The sequence below is a fragment of the Peromyscus leucopus genome, chromosome 1 (genome assembly GCF_004664715.2).
Source record: "Peromyscus leucopus breed LL Stock chromosome 1, UCI_PerLeu_2.1, whole genome shotgun sequence".
NCBI lineage: Eukaryota > Metazoa > Chordata > Mammalia > Rodentia > Cricetidae > Peromyscus > Peromyscus leucopus.
Window position 1 is genome coordinate 51,477,058 of NC_051063.1, and position 18,071 is coordinate 51,495,128.

Genomic DNA, 18,071 nt, shown 5'->3' on the forward strand with positions numbered 1-18,071 from the left:
ACACAACATTGTCTTTCTGGGTCTGTTTACCTTGCTCAATATAATATTTTCTGGTTCCACCCGTTTACCAGCAATTTAATGATTTCACCTTTCTTCATAGCTGAATAAGCAGTATTCCATAGTGTGTGGGGGCCACGTTTTCATTACCCATCATCAGTTGAAGGGTGTTAGGTTGCTTCCATTTTCCAGCTGTTGTGACTAGAACAGCAATGGACATGGCTGAGCACATGGCTGTGGAGGAGGATGTCAAGTCCTTGGGGCATATGCCTACGAGCGGTACAGCTGGGTTATCTGGTAGATGTATTTTTAGCTTTTTGAGAATTTTCCACACCAGTTTCCAGAGTGGCTAGATCCCTTTGCAATTCCACTAACAGTGAATGAGGATTCACCTTTCCCCATAACCTCTCCAGCATTTGTTAGCGGTTTTGTGGATCTCCACCATTTTGTCTGTGCATCCAACTTTCTACACAGATTCTGGGGTTAAAACTCGGGTCCTCAAGCTTTGAAGGTAAGCACTTGACTGACTGTTTCACCACCCCATACTCTTTGTTTACTTAGTCTCTTTTAATCTAATGAAAGTACTTTAGTTATTCCTTGTCTATCAGTAGGGTAGAATGTAGTCATAAGGACACATTATAACCTAGATGAAAAAAAATTTCAAGGTAGCATGTGCTGGCCCTGATGTTTAGAAATGATTGAAGGGATAAGGAAGAGAGGACAAGCCTCCTTGCAAAGAATGCCACTGAGGGACTGGACAGGTCAGTGGGCCTGGGCTGTTCCCACAGAGGCCTGGAGTTCTGTTCCCAGCATCCACATCAGGAGGCTCACAACTACCAGTAACTCCAGCTCCAGGGGATACAACACTGTCCTGCCTCCATGGGTACCCCTACTCAGACCAACACACACACACACACACACACACACACACACACACACACACACACACCACAAAACTAAAAATAAAATAAATATTTTTAAAAAGAAAATGATGCCAACAGGAAATGTAACAAGAATGTTAGAATAAAAAGCTAGCATTTTATAACCATAATATGGATTAATCCTTACATAAAAGATCATATGGATTCTCCTATAGCCTTGGGTTTGAATTTATGCCATTCTCCCACAATGATGCAATTATGTATAGTTACTCATTCTATTCTCTGTTGATGAACACTAAGTTTACTTCCAAGTTTGCTACAAATATTTTACTTTTTTTTTTGTTGTTGTTGTTGTTTTTTTTGCTTGTTTGAGGCTGGCTTTCTCTGTGTATCCTTGACTGTCCTGGAACTCACTATGTAGCCCAGGCTGGCCTTAAACTCAGAGGTCCACCTGCCCCTGCGTCCCAAGTATGGGGCTTAAAGACATGTGCCACCACACCTGGCTTATGAATATTCTGTGTCTCTCTTGTGTGCACACATAGGCGTTTCACTGGAACTGGGACCTGGTGCATGGGACCTGAGTGTCTTCTTAGAAACTGATACCCTGTCCTCCAAGGCTGCTGTGCCAGCTCTCAGCCTCGCCAGTGCTGGAGGCGGTTCCTTTGTCCTACTTCCCCATCAACACTTGATCCCGCCACACCTCCCCACCACCCTACTTCTGCAGCTTTAATCCCCAGCGCTCCTCCTCATGAATCTTATCCCTGGCAGATTGTAATACCCTCTGCTCCCTGAAGGCATGCTTTGCTTGATTTCGCTTCTCCCTCAAGAATTTACTGAGTGGAATCCCTGTCAGGAACACTACTAAATGTCAGGAAACAAACATGGCCGGGCAGGGGCTCTGTCCTGAGGAATTTATAGTTCACTGGGAAGGCAGTCTTGCTGCCGGTTTCACAACATAACTGCTATGGTGGAACTGCACAAATGACATTGTACAGGAAATCAGAAGGGGGGGGTCCGCCTCAATCAGGACAGGAGGGAAGACCTCACCGAGGAGGGGTTTAGACCCTGCTCCCACCTCACGGTTTCCTTTTACTTTCTTACAGATTTATTTATTATTTTGTTTGAGGTGTACATGTGTGTGCCTGGGTGTATGTCTGTGTACCATGTGTGTGCAAGTGCCCTCAGAATCTAGAAGAGGGCATTGGAGGTACGGACAGGTGTGAATCGCTTATTGTGGGTGCTGGGAACTGGACCCAAGTCCCCTCTCTTAACTGCTGAGCCCTCTCCAACACCATCCCTACGGTTTTCTGTGACTGTTAGAGTCTCCTGTTCAAACTCAGCTCAAGGGCCAGCTGCCCACATAACGCCCATCACACCAAGAAAGCTCCGCGTGCCTTTTCCAGCCTGGATCACACTGTCTCACACTAGACAGTCACGTGGTGCATCTTACCGTCTCTGCTAAACTCTGAGCTCATTGGTGGAAGGTGTCCCCCTTTCTGTCTTCGTTTCTTCCCAACTGCCTAGAATACTGCCAGCATGGAATAAACGTTTGTGGGAGGAAAGAGGAAAACACACCAGGTCTGTCTGGAGAGATGGCTCGGCAGTTAAGAGCGAGCACGTACAGCTTTGGCAGAGGACTCAGGTTCAGTTCCCAGCACCCATGTCAAGCGGCTCACAACTCCAGAGGGCTGAGACACCTCTCTAAGGACACCACGGAAAGGACCAGAGTTGGCACAAGAAACCCCAAGACCAGGTTCTCAGCACAGAGGGACAGAGGGCAGAGAATAAGAGACAAAGATGGGAGACAGAGGATGAGGGAGAAAGGGAAAAGAAACCAGGAAGAGGGGGAAGGGTAGGTGTCCTTCAGGGACAAAGGACAAAGGATAGAGAGGAGACAGACACGGCCCACAGGGAAATGGCGGGTTACAAAGGTAAAGGGGGAAATTCCCGTGGTAGGATGAGGTGTTTAGTTTTGATCAGGTATGTTATTTAGGGCAGCCAAAGGGGGCTTTTGATTGCTGGACTTGAGTACTTTGATGGTTGGACCTTGACGGTCGGCTTTAGGATCGGAGAGCGGCCAAATAGGGAAACAGACCTGGTGGCTACCTTCACGAATGTAACCTGCTGGTTTTAGCGAGGCAGAGGGAATGGGCGAAGGCAAGATCTGCCAGAGGCGCGTTTGCCGCACTCAGGCCTACAAGGGCCCTTCGCCGTCACTCACAAGGCCCCTCCCCTCCAGTCCAGTTACACATAGTTTAAAGCACATCCTTTTAAAAAGGCAGAGGGGCTGCGTTTACACCTCTCAGTCTCCCACACACGTGACTCTTCAGAAGTGTCCAGTCATTGTCCCGCTCTTTGCTGGTGCCAGCGTGATAAAAACACAAAGCAAAACAGCTCTCCCCAAAGTCTCTTCTCTAGCTCCGTGGTCCAGTAAGCATTTCATGCAGTATTTAAAATCCCATCAGTCCGTGGATATTGCTCTGGTGTTCTGCTTTTTGCTTCAATCATGCCAAGTTCCACTTCCAACACTCGAGCAGTGTTTGTTAGTCCATGGCCGCTGTGGCCATCAGCTGTGGAGCAAGCGATGCCTGTGGGTCTGTCTGCTTTAGCAGTGGGCAATGAGGTAGGAATGAGTTTGGGACACAGGGGCTGCTGACTTAGTCCCTGTAGACTCCACAGTGTAGAGTGAGTCCTCCTCTCTCTAACAGTGAGGGACAACCCAACGGTATCCGCTTTGAGCTTTGTAACACGTACAGTAGATTTGTAAAGCTGCATTGTAAACTGGGGCTGAAGTGACTTGAAGTGAAGCTTAGAGCCAGGTGGTGGCGGCACACACCCTTAATCCCAGGCTTGGGAGGCAGAGACAGGGAGAGCTCTGAGTTCGAGGCCAGCCTGGTCTACACAGTGAGTTCCAGGACAGCCAGGGCTACACAGAGAAACCCTGTTTCCAAAACAAAACAAAAACAACAATAACAACAACAAAAGCAAACTAAAAACCAACCAAACAAAAAAGTTAAGCTTGCAGTGTGGCTCTACTGTTCTTGGACTTCGGGGACATTGTTGAAAGAACAGATCTCCGAGAGAGTTGGCAGAGACTCTTCTTTATACTCAGGGGTGGCTGCTGAGCTGCTATTCTGTGTCACAGCATCTAGACTCAGCTCCCAGAGCATATGGGAGCAGGGAGGCAGATTCTGCCCCGGGGTCTTGTGAGATGCATTTACCCGCTCTTAACTCCAGAACATAGCATTGTGTAGAGATCCACCTAATATCATCATCTATATGGACAAGAATTGAAAGCTATGGAAATGTCAGTGGAAACCTCTCCAAACTGGCTTGTCCATGCCCTATATAATGCCCTCATCCCTCCCAGGTTCAAGGTTAGCATGGGATAGACACAAAGACATGTCAGAGTCTCTGTTGTCCCCGAGTCACCAGGTCACCTGGACACAAGTGTACAAGCTGGGTTTGGAACCAACATCTCCTGGCAGGTGGACATGCAGAGCCCCTCAGAGTGATGCTCCTTCCCTGAGGAGAAGCAGAGGCCAGGATCTGCATTCCTGCAAGGATGCTTTGACCTCCTTCAGGAGGAAATTTCATTTGCATCTAGTTTAGGCCAGGGTGTGCAACAGGAAGAAGAGGTCCCTATGAATGCATTTGCATAACAACCGCAGTGTTTCTTCCTTCCTTCCCAGAGTTCACAGAACATTCCTTTACAACCCTGGATTTAGTTTCCAGGAGAGTCAGAGGAAACAGGCAGGAGTTGGCCTTTCTCTCTCAGGATGAGGACAGAGTTGAAGGTGAGGCAGACACTTTGCTCAGCCACTGGACCGAGGGAGAGAGAGAAGTTCCTCGGGACACTGTGGAATGCCAAGGATGAGGGTCCCTTCAGCTGGTGCAGTTCTGAGCCCGCGTGGGGACAGGCTGGTGCTGGGCAGGGCCAGAAGGGCAGCAGGAGCAGGGCTGAGGGAGCTGCCTCCCCCACAGTCCCGTGAGAGCCGAGTTTCTGTCAGAGATCTTTGTGTTCACTGCGCTCTGCTCACCTGCTGCTGTGAGGAAAGAGACCCCGGAGCCCAGCCCTGTCAGCCCCCCCACCTAGTTAACCCTCTGAGGCGTTCCTTCAGTTATCTTTGGTCTCAGGTGTCCATAATGTCTTTCTCCCCAGCCTGGTATTAAATGAGTTACTAAGAATGTTGGTCCATCCTCTTCCTCGGCCTGTGAAAGTTTTACTTTCCAATCTCTTGTGTGCAGCCAAAGAAAACAGCCTTTTGAAAATGCTGTGTTTGTAACCTGTGTGATCACAACTAATATAAGCTCAAGTTAAGGTAATGTGTCCAACGTGACCTCAGCCAGACTGGGCTGTGTCAGAATTTCAACACGAACAGATGACAAAGGAATCCTTCTCATGTTCAGCGGAGCACGACACTCCTGAACTCTCAAAATATCAGATTCTAGAATCTCTGAACTGGAGGGGACTCTTTTTTGTGTGTGACTATTTCTCAGTCTTGCTATTCATGAGAGTTGTCTTTAAAACTGAGTCAGTCTCTGTCACGGCCAAAAGTTTTGGGGTTACTTCTTTGTAATTTGCCTGCCAGAGAGTATCCTGAGGGTGGAGACAGGGCTGGTGTGCTCTGTGTGAGCCTGTCCTCTCTTCACAGTGTGCCGCTTTCACAGTGTTTCTCATGAATAAAACATCTTCACATGACACTCGGTACTTTTCCTTCTTCATTCAGACCCTGCAGAGAGCTGCTTCTGTGAGGCCAAAGATCAAGGATTGTCTACTCAGCGTGGTTATCAAAGATGAAGCAAGAGCTCTAAGAAGCATCTGGGCTTGTGAAGGGACACAGACCCTTTTAGAAATGAGATGGTAGCAGAAGTCCCAGGCTCCAGGTGCAATCATCTGCTTCCTCCATAAAACTAATTTCTTCTTTTCATCTCCCAAGATGGAAGAAATTTCCATTCTTTTCACTGTTTTGTTTTGTTTTTCTGTACTTGCCTGGCTAGAGGGAAGGAGGGGCCAAGAACAGAACAGAAGACATGGAAAGACAGACAGACTCAGAGTAGTTTCAGGTTCACCTTTCAGAAAAATTTCAACTTTGGCCAACCAGAAAGAGCCAGCCTTTGGTAAGTTGAATTCAACACTTGGTTTCTGTCGAGCAAGGTGAGTCATGTAGAAGATCACACACGAGAAACATGAGGCTCCATCTGCAGAGCGCTGGCCCAGTGACGTGCCCTTGCTGAAATGTGGAAGGGACTTGTGGCCCTTGAATCAGGTCAGGCCATCTCCAGTCATGACTTTTGGCTCCAGAGTGGCTGCCTGGCAGAAATCGGCTGTTCCCAGAGCTGGATTAGCCCTGTGCCAACTTGGCTTATGAAATGTTTACCAGCCGTTTATGGGAGTATGGCGAAAGGCACAGCCAGGCCCAACGGGCTTTTAAAACTCCACTTACTTAATTTCTGTTTTTATAATAACGAGTAAGAAAATTAAGTTTCCCGGAGAGAGTCTCAATAAGCCTGTCCTCCAGATCACAGGACCCTAGCCAGAGAACCAAAGAAGGGCTCCGTGCTGGCATTTATAAAGCAATCCATCAAACTGTCAAGTAAAGTAGGGTAAAGATGTGCCCTTTGCTCCTTACCTTAAAACACCCACCTTCGTAACTTTGGATGCAATACCTGGATTTAGAACCCTCAAACTGAAACAGGATGTAGAGGTGTGTGTGTCTGTAATAGCAGCCCTCAGGAGCAGTTGAAGAGGATCTGGAGTGCTCCAGCTGAGGCTATCGTGAGACCCTTCCTTAAAACCACCCAGATAAGCCAGGCGGTGGTGGCGCACACCTTTAATCCCAGCATTCGGGAGGCAGAGGCGGGTGGATCTCTATGAGTTCGAGGCCAGCCTGGGTTACAGAGTGAGTTCCAGGATAGGTTCCAAAGCTACACAGAGAAACCCTGTCTCGAAAAACCAAAACCAAAACAAACAAACAAAAAACCACCCAGACAACAAATGAAGACTTCTGAACGACTCAGAGTTCCAGTGTCCTCCTATGAGGCTTCTTAGTGGAAATATCCCTAGCCTCTTCCAGGACCACTGGAATATCCCCCTTACACCAAATGTTCATCTTTCTCACTGCACTTGGGGTCCAGCACCACATGCCAAGCTGCCCCTCTCCGCCCGTGAGGGTGGTCTGCTTAACCCTCTACAGCCCCAGGACACAGGGACAGACAGTTCACTGCACAAGCCCACTCATCTGCTTACACTGAGCACTAAATTCTAGTCACCCCTGCCCTCCAGATCCCAACCACAGCAGAAACATCTGCCTTGCCTGTCTAAGAACATTGGAACTGAAATCACAAAAGGAAGAAAGAGAGGAGTGAAGGAGAGACGGGGGGAGGGAGGGATGAGAAGAGGAAGGATGGAGATTCTGATTGGCTTTCATCCTGGAGAACGTGACAACAGTCTGAGGTAATCTCAACTCCACATTATAATTTTTTTTTTTTTTTTTTTGCATCTGAAAATGGTAAAGAGTAATGACTTACACTGTCTTTGAGTTACTGTTTTCTCTCCCTCTCTCTCAGGAAGACGAGCTTATGCTGCAATACTCATCTGTCATGGCAGAACAGAGAAAGGATTTATCTAGGTCTCGAGGCCTGTGATGCGCTGAGCTAGGACGAAACTAGATTCATCTCTACTTGCTCCTGGCTCGCTGCTGCTTTTGATTTAAAAATGAGAGGTATCGGGCTGGAGAGATGGCTCAGTGGTTAAGAGCACTGTCTGCTTTTCCAGAGGTCCCGAGTTCAATTCCCAGCAACCACATGGTGGCTCACAACCATCTGTAATGGGATCTGATGCCCCCTTCTGGAATATGGCAAGTTTGCAGAAAGAACACTGTTTACATAATAAATAAAATAAATCTTTAAAAAAAAATGAGAGGTATCAGTAGTAAATGCACAGCATGATTTGAGGATTGCGGTAAGCTCCCAAGGGCAGCAGGACAAAACCTGTGTTGACACACCATCTCCTTACTCTCCACTTCCGAAAATACTGGTTCTCAGGAGGTGCCACTTGTTTCCAGCAAGTCTTTGTTAGAATGCACATCGATTGCCTAAAGAAAGAGCCTTTAAGCACCTTTTATCTGCGGCTTGTGAAACAAGGTCAAGGATCACACACAGATTGAAGACCTGACCTGTGCCTCGGTACCAGGGAGACAAGAGTGAAGGACACAGGCGTGGTCTCTGCTCAGAGAGCTTGTAATACAGCCAGAGTGAAGGTCACCAGCCAGAACATGTGGAGCTCAGACAGGCTCTGGCATGAGGAGATAGCCAGCTAAACCTTCTAGAGACTTGAAGAAAACAAGGGAAAGGCTACTGGGAAGCAGATGTGGGGGCCGTGCCTGTAATCCCAACACTCAAAAGGCTGAGACACAAAGATCAGAAATTCTGAACCAGCCTAGGCTACATAGGCAGTTGCAGGGTAGCTTGGACTATATGGCAAGATGTTATTTTTTTTAAAATGTTTTTACTTTTTGAGATTCTAATATAATTACATCCTTGTTTCCTTCTATTTCCCCTCTCCAAGTCCTCCCATATACCCCTTCTCACTCTTTCTAGTTCATGCCTCTTTTCTCAGTCTGTGTAACAGTACTTGCATGAGTCATACAGAGGTGTAGAGCCAAGACAGGGGAGGCCAATGTTCTGGATTAGAGAAAGTGAATGGTCATGGGGCTTAAAAGATGGATGGCAGAAAGGCTGGGGAGATGGTTAAGGGGGTAAGAGCACTAGCTGTGCAAGCTTGGAGAGGACTCCAGCTCAGTGAGTAAGCTTGAGGACCTGAGTTTGAATCCTCAGCACCCATGAAAAAAGCACGGCATGGTTGTGTGTGTCCGTCACTACATCAGTAAGGTGGGTGGAGACAGGTGGGTCTCAGGAACTTGCTGGCCATTCTAGCTGAAAAGGCAAGCTTCCAGGTAAGCATGAGACTGCCTCAGTGGAGTGATGGACAAGGGCAGAATTATTTGGGTAAAAGTGAAAAGGAGAGACGCAGATTTAGCATATATGAGCAACTCACTCATGAATCGACCAGTTGTAAGTGTGTGTGTGTGTGCTAAAGATTTCAGTTGTCAATGTGCCGGGCAAGAGCTCTGATTGAGCCACGACCTAGCTTTCTATTATTACTTTGAAGGTTTTCTTCACGGCTAGGAAGATGGCTCAGTCGGTTAAAGCATTCTCTATCCAGCCTGACGACCTGACTTCAACCCCACAACTCCTAAGATGGAAGGAGAGAACTGACCCCTACAAGTTGCCCTCTGATTTCCCCATGTGCACCCCCACAAGAAGTACATAAATTAAAAATACATTAGTAAAAAGTTTTGTTCAGAGAGAACAACTCAAGTTTTTTTAAAAAGAGAAGCCAGACATACTGGTCCACGCCTTTAATCCTAGCACTTGAGAGGTAGAGGCAGAGGCAGGTGGATCTCTGTGAGTTCAAGACCAGTCTGGTCTACATAGCAAGTTCCAGGCCAAGGCTACATAGTTAGACCTTGTCTCAAAAAACAAAAACAAGGCCCGGAGGGATAGCTCAGTGGTTAAGAATTGGTAATTCTTACAGAGGACTCAGGCTCAATTCCCAGCACTCACATGGCCTCTCACAACTATATGTAACTCCAGTTCCAGGGAATGTGACACCCTTAAACAGACATACATGTAGGCAAGACACCAATGCACATAAAAACAAACAAACAAATAAATGACCCTAAAAAAAATAAAGAGTGGGAGTGGGGAAGGCAAAACCCCAGGGAAGGTCCTTGGCAAGGAGGGGGCCCCAAAGTGAGGGTGGGCATCTGAGGCATCTCACATTGCTGCAGCATTTTGTCTTAGGTCACTGTGGTCCTCACCTTCAGTGGTCAGCAGGTCTGGAATTCTCCCACTCACAGGCAGCTCTCAGTGAGGTCCTAAAGAGCAAGAAGACAAAGTACTGCGGGCAGCTTCTGTGGGTCTCGGAGAGGCTCCCAGACTGGTCTCCACGAAGCTGGCCCACAGGAGAGTAAAGAAGCAAAGGAAGCAGAGACAGGCCTCAGGCGATCTTCGGCTGAGAGACTCTGGCGAACAGTTGGCCTCTGCTCTAAGTTCGTTCCTGTGCTTTTTCCTGTCACAGGGGTGTTGGCACAGCGATGAAACCATAGTGGGTTGGAGAGGGCTCAGCAGTTAGAGTCCTTACTGCTCCCCAAGATCCAGCTTTGATTCCCACCAAGTGCCTAGCAGGTGGCCTGCAACCACCTGTGACTCCGCCTCCAGGGGACCTGACCCCACTGACCTCCGTGGATACCTACACTCATGCTTACACATCACCACACACACACACACACACACACACACACACACACACACACACACTCATAATTAAAAATAAACCTTAAAAGAATTTGTGTGATGTGCTTTAACCCAAGGGTATTGAACAGTAAACCCGTGGCTTCCTGTTCATCGGCCTGTTGCTAAAGAAACTGCCTTGCTAAGTGGCACTGATTCTCTTCCCTCTCAAAGTTTCTAGACTTATACAATCAAGGGATCCTGGCACGCAGTGTGTCTTTCCAGGACTATAGAGCAGAAAACCAGGGCCTCAAAACACCCATGCCTTCCAAGGTTAGTGTCAGACTGCACCTTGTTACAGTAGGCCACCCGGATCCCATCAGCCCTGTAGTCAGGAGCCTGTGCACTGCACTGCTTCACCCTGTGCACTGCACTACTTCACCCCACTGCACTCCACCGTGCACTCACTTCACCCCTCACACTGCACTACTTCACCCTGTGCACTGCACTGCTTCACCCTGTGCACTGCACTACTTCACCCTGTGCACTGCACTGCTTCACCCCTCACACTGCACTGCTTCACCCTGTGCACTGCACTGCTTCACCCCTGCACTGCCACCCTCCACTGCACTGCTTCACCCTGTGCACTGCACTGCTTCACCCTGTGCACTGCACTGCTTCACCCCCTGCCTGCCACCTGCACTGCCCTCCCCCCTGCACTGCGCTGCTTCACCCCTCACACTGCACTACTTCACCCTGTGCACTGCACTACTTCACCCTGTGCACTGCACTGCTTCACCCTGTGCACTGCACTGCTTCACCCTGTGAAGCACCATCTTTGGTCTGTAGTATTGAAACCAAGAGTCTGTGTCCAAATACAGCAACTATACACCCTAGGTGCCTGCACCCCTCGACTGTAGACCAGTCCTTGGGGAAGTGCTTTTGCAGGCCCCTCCTTCTTGGTTCGTGTCTGAGGTGTTTCCTCAGATGGAGGCGCTCTAAGCACACTCGCCAGCCCTGAGAGTCAAGGGCACGACTGATAATAAGCACCTGGCACAGCATCAGCATGTTCTGTTTCCATGTTTCGATGGCTCTGTTGGCCTGACTGAAGGACTGTGTGTCAATTCTGAAGACGGTGTATTGAGAAGCAGCTTTACAAACTGAATTTTGGCATTGTCTGTCTACTGAATTCTTGGGAGTGTCACCAGAGTGACTTTGTTGTTTTTGGTTCTCTGTTATTTGTCTGTAGACAGAGTCTCAGACTTGTTCTTGCCTTTGTCTCCAGCACGCTGGGATAATATACGAGCACCTCTGTGCCCAGCCTCGGTAAAGAGCCTTTACAGTAAGGTTACTACCTAGGCTCCTAATTAAAACCATGTGGTGTCTGAGTCCAGCACACATAGTCAAAGGAGACAAAAGTTTAAGATGTTTTACCAGAGCACTTATTTAGTGTTTTTCTCTTTCCTTTTATAATTCTATCCTCAGAGTTAATTGACCCCCATAATCTCACAGAGAGTGGCACTGTTAGAAGTGTGGCTTTGTTGCAGTGGGTGTGGCCTTGTTAGTGTGTCACTGTGGGGCAGCTTTGAGGTTTCCATGCTTAGGGTACTGCCCAGTGTGTCAGTCAAGTTATTGCCTGCAGGATGTAGGACTCTCAGTTACTTCTCCAGCACCATGTCTGCCTGCACACTGCCATGTTCCCCACCATGATGATAATGCACTGAACCTCTGAAACTGTAAGCAAGCCACCCCAATTAAATGTTTTCTTTATAAGAGTTGCCATGATCATGGTGTCTCTTCACAGCAATACAAATCCTAAGACAGGGAGAAAGAGGGAGAGAGAGAGAGAGAGAGAGAGAGAGAGAGGGAGGGAGGGAGGGAGGGAGGGAGGGAGGGAGGGAGGAAGGAAGGAAGGAAGGAAGGAAGGAAGGAAGGAAGGAAGGAAGGAAGGAAGGAAGATTGTTTTCTTCTCAATGCTGGGACATGAACTTAGGGCCTGGCATGTGCTAGACAAGTGCTCTACCACTTAGCTGTATTCCCAGCCCACACATTAATTTGTGTCCATGTAGCATCAATCCTAATGACTGTCCAATAGGTTAATGTAGAGCTGGATGTTGTAAAACACAGGCCATGGGTTTTGTTACATGCTCCAAAGTCATTACCTTGTACATAATAAACACCTCATCTCCACTTTATTCTTTCATACACTTAGCATTTATCCAGTGGTCATGTCAGAGGAGCAGCAAGCAGATTGCTGTTGACTTCAGGGTGTCAGAAGCAGGAAGTGAATTCCTGATAGATCAATCTTGGATAGGCAAGGCCCTGAATTCCTGATAGATCAATCTTGGATAGGCAAGGCCCTGAGACCACAGACTCCAGAATGTCTTTTGCTTCTGCTGTGCCTTTACATGTTTGCTGACATCTTTCTCTGGTATCTGGTGTGGTACGAATGGGTGTGGGGAGATCGTCACTGCCTGTGAGGTAGTGTGTTTTTCTCATGGATACATTCTGCTCTACTGGGCATTTTTACCTATGGATTATTATGAAGGTGATTTCCTAAGACGTGCTGTTTAATTGATAATAATGTGAGGTTTTGTTTTGTTTTGGGTTGGATTTTTAATTTATTAATTAATTAATTAATTAATTAATTAATTTGTTTTGGTTTTTCGAGACAGGGTTTCTCTGTATAGTTTTGCGCCTTTCCTGGAACTCACTATTTAGGCCAGGCTGGCCTTGAACTCAGAGATTCTCCTGCCTCTGCCTCCTGAGTGCTGGGATTAAAGGTGTACACCACCACCGCCCAGCTTATAATGTGAGTTTAAATAGAGTTTTGATGGTAAAAAATAAAACAAGGAACTATCACACAGAACATATGTGCTAGAACATATGTGTTTCTATTGAGGAGCTGGATAGACTGTGGCTTAGGTTAATATTAAGAAAAACAACTGAATCCCTTTAGCCCGGCTAGTTTAAATTCTTCTAATCTTACTGTTGGGAGGTATGTTCACAGGTTTCAGAGTGCATCATAGCTGAAACAAAGCTTTAAAAATAACTTAAAGTTAGACTAAGATGTTTTTGTCAAATAGCTTTGAGGTAAAAAAATCCAAGAAGTCTAAATTTTTAGAAAGGCACACAGTTGAATGGGGAAGTCACTAAAGTCAGGGAACAAGAACAAAGCAACTCAATTATCACTAGCTGACATGCCTTTCTTGCTAGGACTGGTTGATGACCAAGGGTGATGATTAATTCCTTGTGCCCATTTTTGCCCTCAAACTCCTGATATAAAAAACTATAGATGAGTGAGTATGTACCCTAATGATTTAAAGTAGAGTCGATTAATCTTTTTCATATATAAAGTTTAGATTTATGGTTCTTTTAAGATTTTTTATAAGATGACCTTTTGAGATAAATAATAAAATGATTGGTTTTATCTTTGTAACCACAAAACACAGCCTGCAAGTAAAAGAATACCTTGCTTGCCTGCACTGTTAATTTATAACAAATTGCTTGGGTAAGAACGTATATGAGTTCTTGGGATAATTTGTTTTTCACCTGTAATACATAACATGTTTAATCGTGTAAAGGATATGGAAAACATGCTGTTCTTTACTTGTATTCATTGTAATAATTAACTTGAAAAATAGAATATAACCACATTGTAATTTTTATATTGCCTGAAAGATTTTGCTGGGGCATATAAGCTCTAAGGGGAAGAATAAAGTTAGAAGGAGTTAAGAAGGAAAACATCAAGAATGAGAGAATTAGGAGGAAAACATCAAGAGAGACAGAAGGGACATTTTTAGATGGAGATAAGAAAAGAGAATATAGAACACAAGAGAAGAATACAGAAGAATAAAGAAGGAAACCACAAGAGTGTGAGTGTTTTTTCCCTGACCCCCTCAGATAAAAAAGTCAGGGGACTCTCCGACTCAGTGGATTCCCTTTGAGCCTTGTGCTGCTGGAGGCTGGTCCCCCAGGCAGCCATGGCATTTATTGGGGGTTTTCTAAGCGTCAGGCATTCCAGGTCCCAAGAATATATCTGTGGATGAAACAGACACATACCCCTCCCCCACAGAGCTGACATTTTAGTGGGATTTATATTCATTCTTGAATAACCCATTTTGAGAAGGATTCCACTTTGTGTGTGTGTTGGCGGGGGGGGGGGCGGGGGGCGAGAATGAACAAAATCTTATACCAATGGACAGTGCAGCCCAACATGGCTACAGGGCTTCTGGGTATTCTTCAGTCAGCAGACTGCATTGAGCTCTGGCTGTGAAGATTTCCCTTTGCTATTTTTGGCCCTCAGGTTTTTTTTTTGTTTGTTTTGCTTTTATGCAATGGTGTTAAATTTCATGAATTTGAAAGTAGTCCCAGTAGAATGAAGGATTGATCTGCTATTCCAGGATACAGTTTAGGCGTTTATTTGTTTATCTATGGTAAATTTACATACATTGAAAGACACAAATCCCATAGATTCATTAATCTAATATTTGTTTACTTATGCCATGCTGTGCCTTCCAGGCAAGTATTCTGCAACTGAGCCACATCCCCAGCCTGTGTTTACATTTTTAAGTAAGGATATGTATACCTTCTGCAGCCACAGTGCAGGACTGAATTACATATTGTGTTCAGAGTGATGATCCCGACACTCTGCAGGATGCTGAATCGGTAAGAGGAGATTTAATTATGTTCATTAGGCTACTTATTACAGCTAGGCAATGAACTGGGGCGATTTAGAGAGATTCCAGACAAAAAGTGTCTTCTCATTAACCCATAGTTAATCAGAAACCCAATTAACCAAGGTGCTCTGCTTCAGGATTTCACTCCTTCCAGACTTACTTATTCTTCTTTACAACCGTGACTGAATCACTGGTCCTGACTCCACCATCTCACATTTACACCTCGAAATCAATGGACTACTTTGCCCCAACAGTATGGAAAAAGCTTCCAGAGAGAAACAGTCACCTCAGAGACTGGGAGTTCTTCTTAAAAACAGATATAAATGACACATAAGGGCCTGAATTTTGCTTTAAAAAACTCTAGAAGTAGCGTTAGTGTCCTAGTTAGGTTACTACTGCTGTGATGAAACACCAATGACCAAAATAATCTTGAGGGAAAGGGCTGATTTGGCTTATACGTCTACATCATAGTTCATCACTGAAGGACATCAGGACAGGAACTCAAACAGGACAGGAACCTGGAGGCAGGAGCTGATGCAGAGGCCATGGAGGGGAGCTGCTTACTGGCTTGCTCAGCCTGCTTTCTTATAGAACCCAGGACCACCAGCCCAGGGATGGCACCACCCCCATGGGCTGGGCCTTCCCCATCAATCACTAATTAAGAAAATGCCCCACAGGCTTGCCTGCAGAGCTCAATAGGGCTCCCTCCTCCCAGATGACTCTAGCAGATGGCAAATTGACATAAAATTAGCCAGCACAATGAGTGTATGAGAAAATGAGTTAAACAGTTATTTTCCGAGTGTGTTTTCATTTTAAGTTGGCATACAAGATGGGGTTGTGTTCTTCATTTTCATACTTGTACGTAATGTAGTTGGCTCATACTCACTCCCTGTAAATGATGCTCCTCATGCCCCCACGTATCCCTTTGCTTTCATGTTCTTTCTCTCCCCTTTCTTCTTCTACACATAGAGACAAAAATGTGATAATTATCTTTCCATTTGGCTTATTTTGCTTAACATGGTGATCTCCAGTTCCAGCTGTCTTCCTGAAAATGACACTTCATTCTTTTTTTTTTTTAACGACTAAACAATACTCTGTGAAGTTTACATACCACATTTGCTTTATTCATGTTGATGGACTCTCAGGCTGGTTCCACGACTTTGCTGTTGTGGCTGTGCAATGAACAGAGTGTGCTTGTGTGTTGGTACTTCTTAGTAAGCTGTGTCCTGGGGGCATATACCTAGAGGAGATATTGCTGGGTCATGTGAAAGTTCTAGTCTAAGTTTTTAGAAGTGTTCACGTTGCTTTTCACAGTGGCCAGACTTGCCTATTGCAGTTTAAAATGAGAGCCCTCAGCTTCTGCTGCAGCCACCATGCTTGCTTGCTGCCAGCTTCTTTAGCATGATGGGCTTTTATCCCTCTGGACCTGTAAGCTCAATAAACCCTTCCTTCTATAAACTGCCATGGTCATGGTGTCTGATCACTGTGGTGGTATTGTGTTCCCCAAAATATCGTGCACCCTAATAAAGTTATCTGGGGTCAGAGACAGAACAGCCACTAGATATAGAGGCTAGAAAATGGTGGCACTCACACCGTTAATCCTAGCACTCCAGAGGTAGAAATCCCTCTGGATCTCTGTGAGTTCAAGGCCACATTGGAAATGGCCAGGCATGGTGACACACACCTTTAATCCCAGGGAGTGGTGGTAGAAAGCAGAAAGGTATATAAGGTGTGAGGACGAGAAACTAGCAGCATATGACTGGTTAAGCATTTGTCTGGTTAAGCTTTCAGGCTTTCAAGAAAACAGTTTAGCTGAGATTCAGAGGCTTCCAGTCTGAGGAAACAGCTGAGAAGTTGGCCAGGTGAGGTTAGCTGTGGCTTGTTCTGGTTCTCTGACCCTCCAGCATACACCCCAATAACTGGCCTCAGGTTTGATTTTATTAATAAGACCATCTAAGTTTTCTGCTACAGATCACAGTGATCACTTTTATTGTTTACAATGAAAAAGATCAATGAGGTAGAAAAAAATGTACAATTTAGAGAGGAAAGGAGCCCCAGGAAGCTTTATGTTCCAGCCAATGCTTTGCTAAATGAGATAATAAAAAGGAGGAGTGGCCTGATCTGCACTGGAATAAAGGGAAGGCTGCCCTCAGGGAAAGACCCCACTTGGCCAAGCCTCCAACCTGGGGAAGGAAAAGACCTAAACCACAGTTGCAACAAAGGTTGATGTTAATGTGGTTCTGTGGGGTGGGGATCCACCCCAAGCTGACTTTGTCATCATGTGGCAAGGATTCAAGAGTAAAGGGGTCATGGAGTCTTTCTTCATGGTTTCAGAGAGCTGCTGAGGCCAGGTATTGTGTGGTAGGGAAGTCCCTGTGTGAAAGCCTTGAGAGGACAAGACACCCTAAGAGGCCATTTTATAAAAGGAGAAGTGAAGCCTGGTTGTGTTTGAGACCCTCGGACGTTAGAGACGCCAGAGCTGCGAGACATTTATTATGGAGATCTGCATACAAGGAGTGGAACCAGCTCAAGATAGAGAAGTGTAGCTAGGTATACTGGCACATCCCTTTAATCCCAGCACTCAGGAGGCAGAGGCAGGTGGATCTCTGTGAGTTCGAGGCCAGCCTGGTCTACAGAGCAAGTTCCAGGACAGCTAAAGCTGTTACACAGAGAAACCCTGTCTCGAAAAACAAACAAACAAACAAAAAAACCAAAAAAAAAAAACAAAAACAGAGAAGTGTTTTGCGTGTTGAAAAGCAGGGCCATCTAAGCCCTTTGACATTGCACATTAAATACAGGATTTGGAGTTTACCCTTCTGGGTTTCAGTCCTGCTTTGGTCCTGTATTTCCTCACCATGCCCCCATTCCTCCCTTTTGGAATGAATGTATATTCTGTGCCATTGTATTGTAGTGGTATGTGCCCCGCCCACGACCTTGGGCTGTACAGCTGGAAAGAGGCGGTGCTTCTTGCCTTCTTACCTGACCTCTTAAAGGAAAGTTCCCTGGGAATTAGAAATGGCTCAGTGGTTAAGAGCATGGCCTGATGTTCCAGAGGAACCTGGTTCAACTCCTAGGCTGGCCGGTATCTGATCACACCAGGATAAAACGAAAAAGAAGAAAAGAAAGAGGGAACATGTGACCCCCTCCCTTTCCTTTTAAGAGGTCATGTATGAAGGCAAGAAGCACCGCCTCCCTCAGGCCTCCTTCCATATAGTCC

General features: G+C 46.2%; 1 protein-coding gene across 1 annotated transcript in view; it reads left to right on the forward strand.

The window, feature by feature from the left end:
• The first annotated feature begins 215 nt into the window (after positions 1-215).
• The window catches only part of Wnt8b (Wnt family member 8B), a 61,701-nt gene continuing 43,845 nt past the window's right edge, over positions 216-18,071 (forward strand). The window contains exon 1 of the mRNA XM_037202320.1: positions 216-276. Coding sequence (XP_037058215.1) covers positions 216-276 — 61 coding nt within the window. The remainder of the gene's footprint in view (positions 277-18,071) is intronic.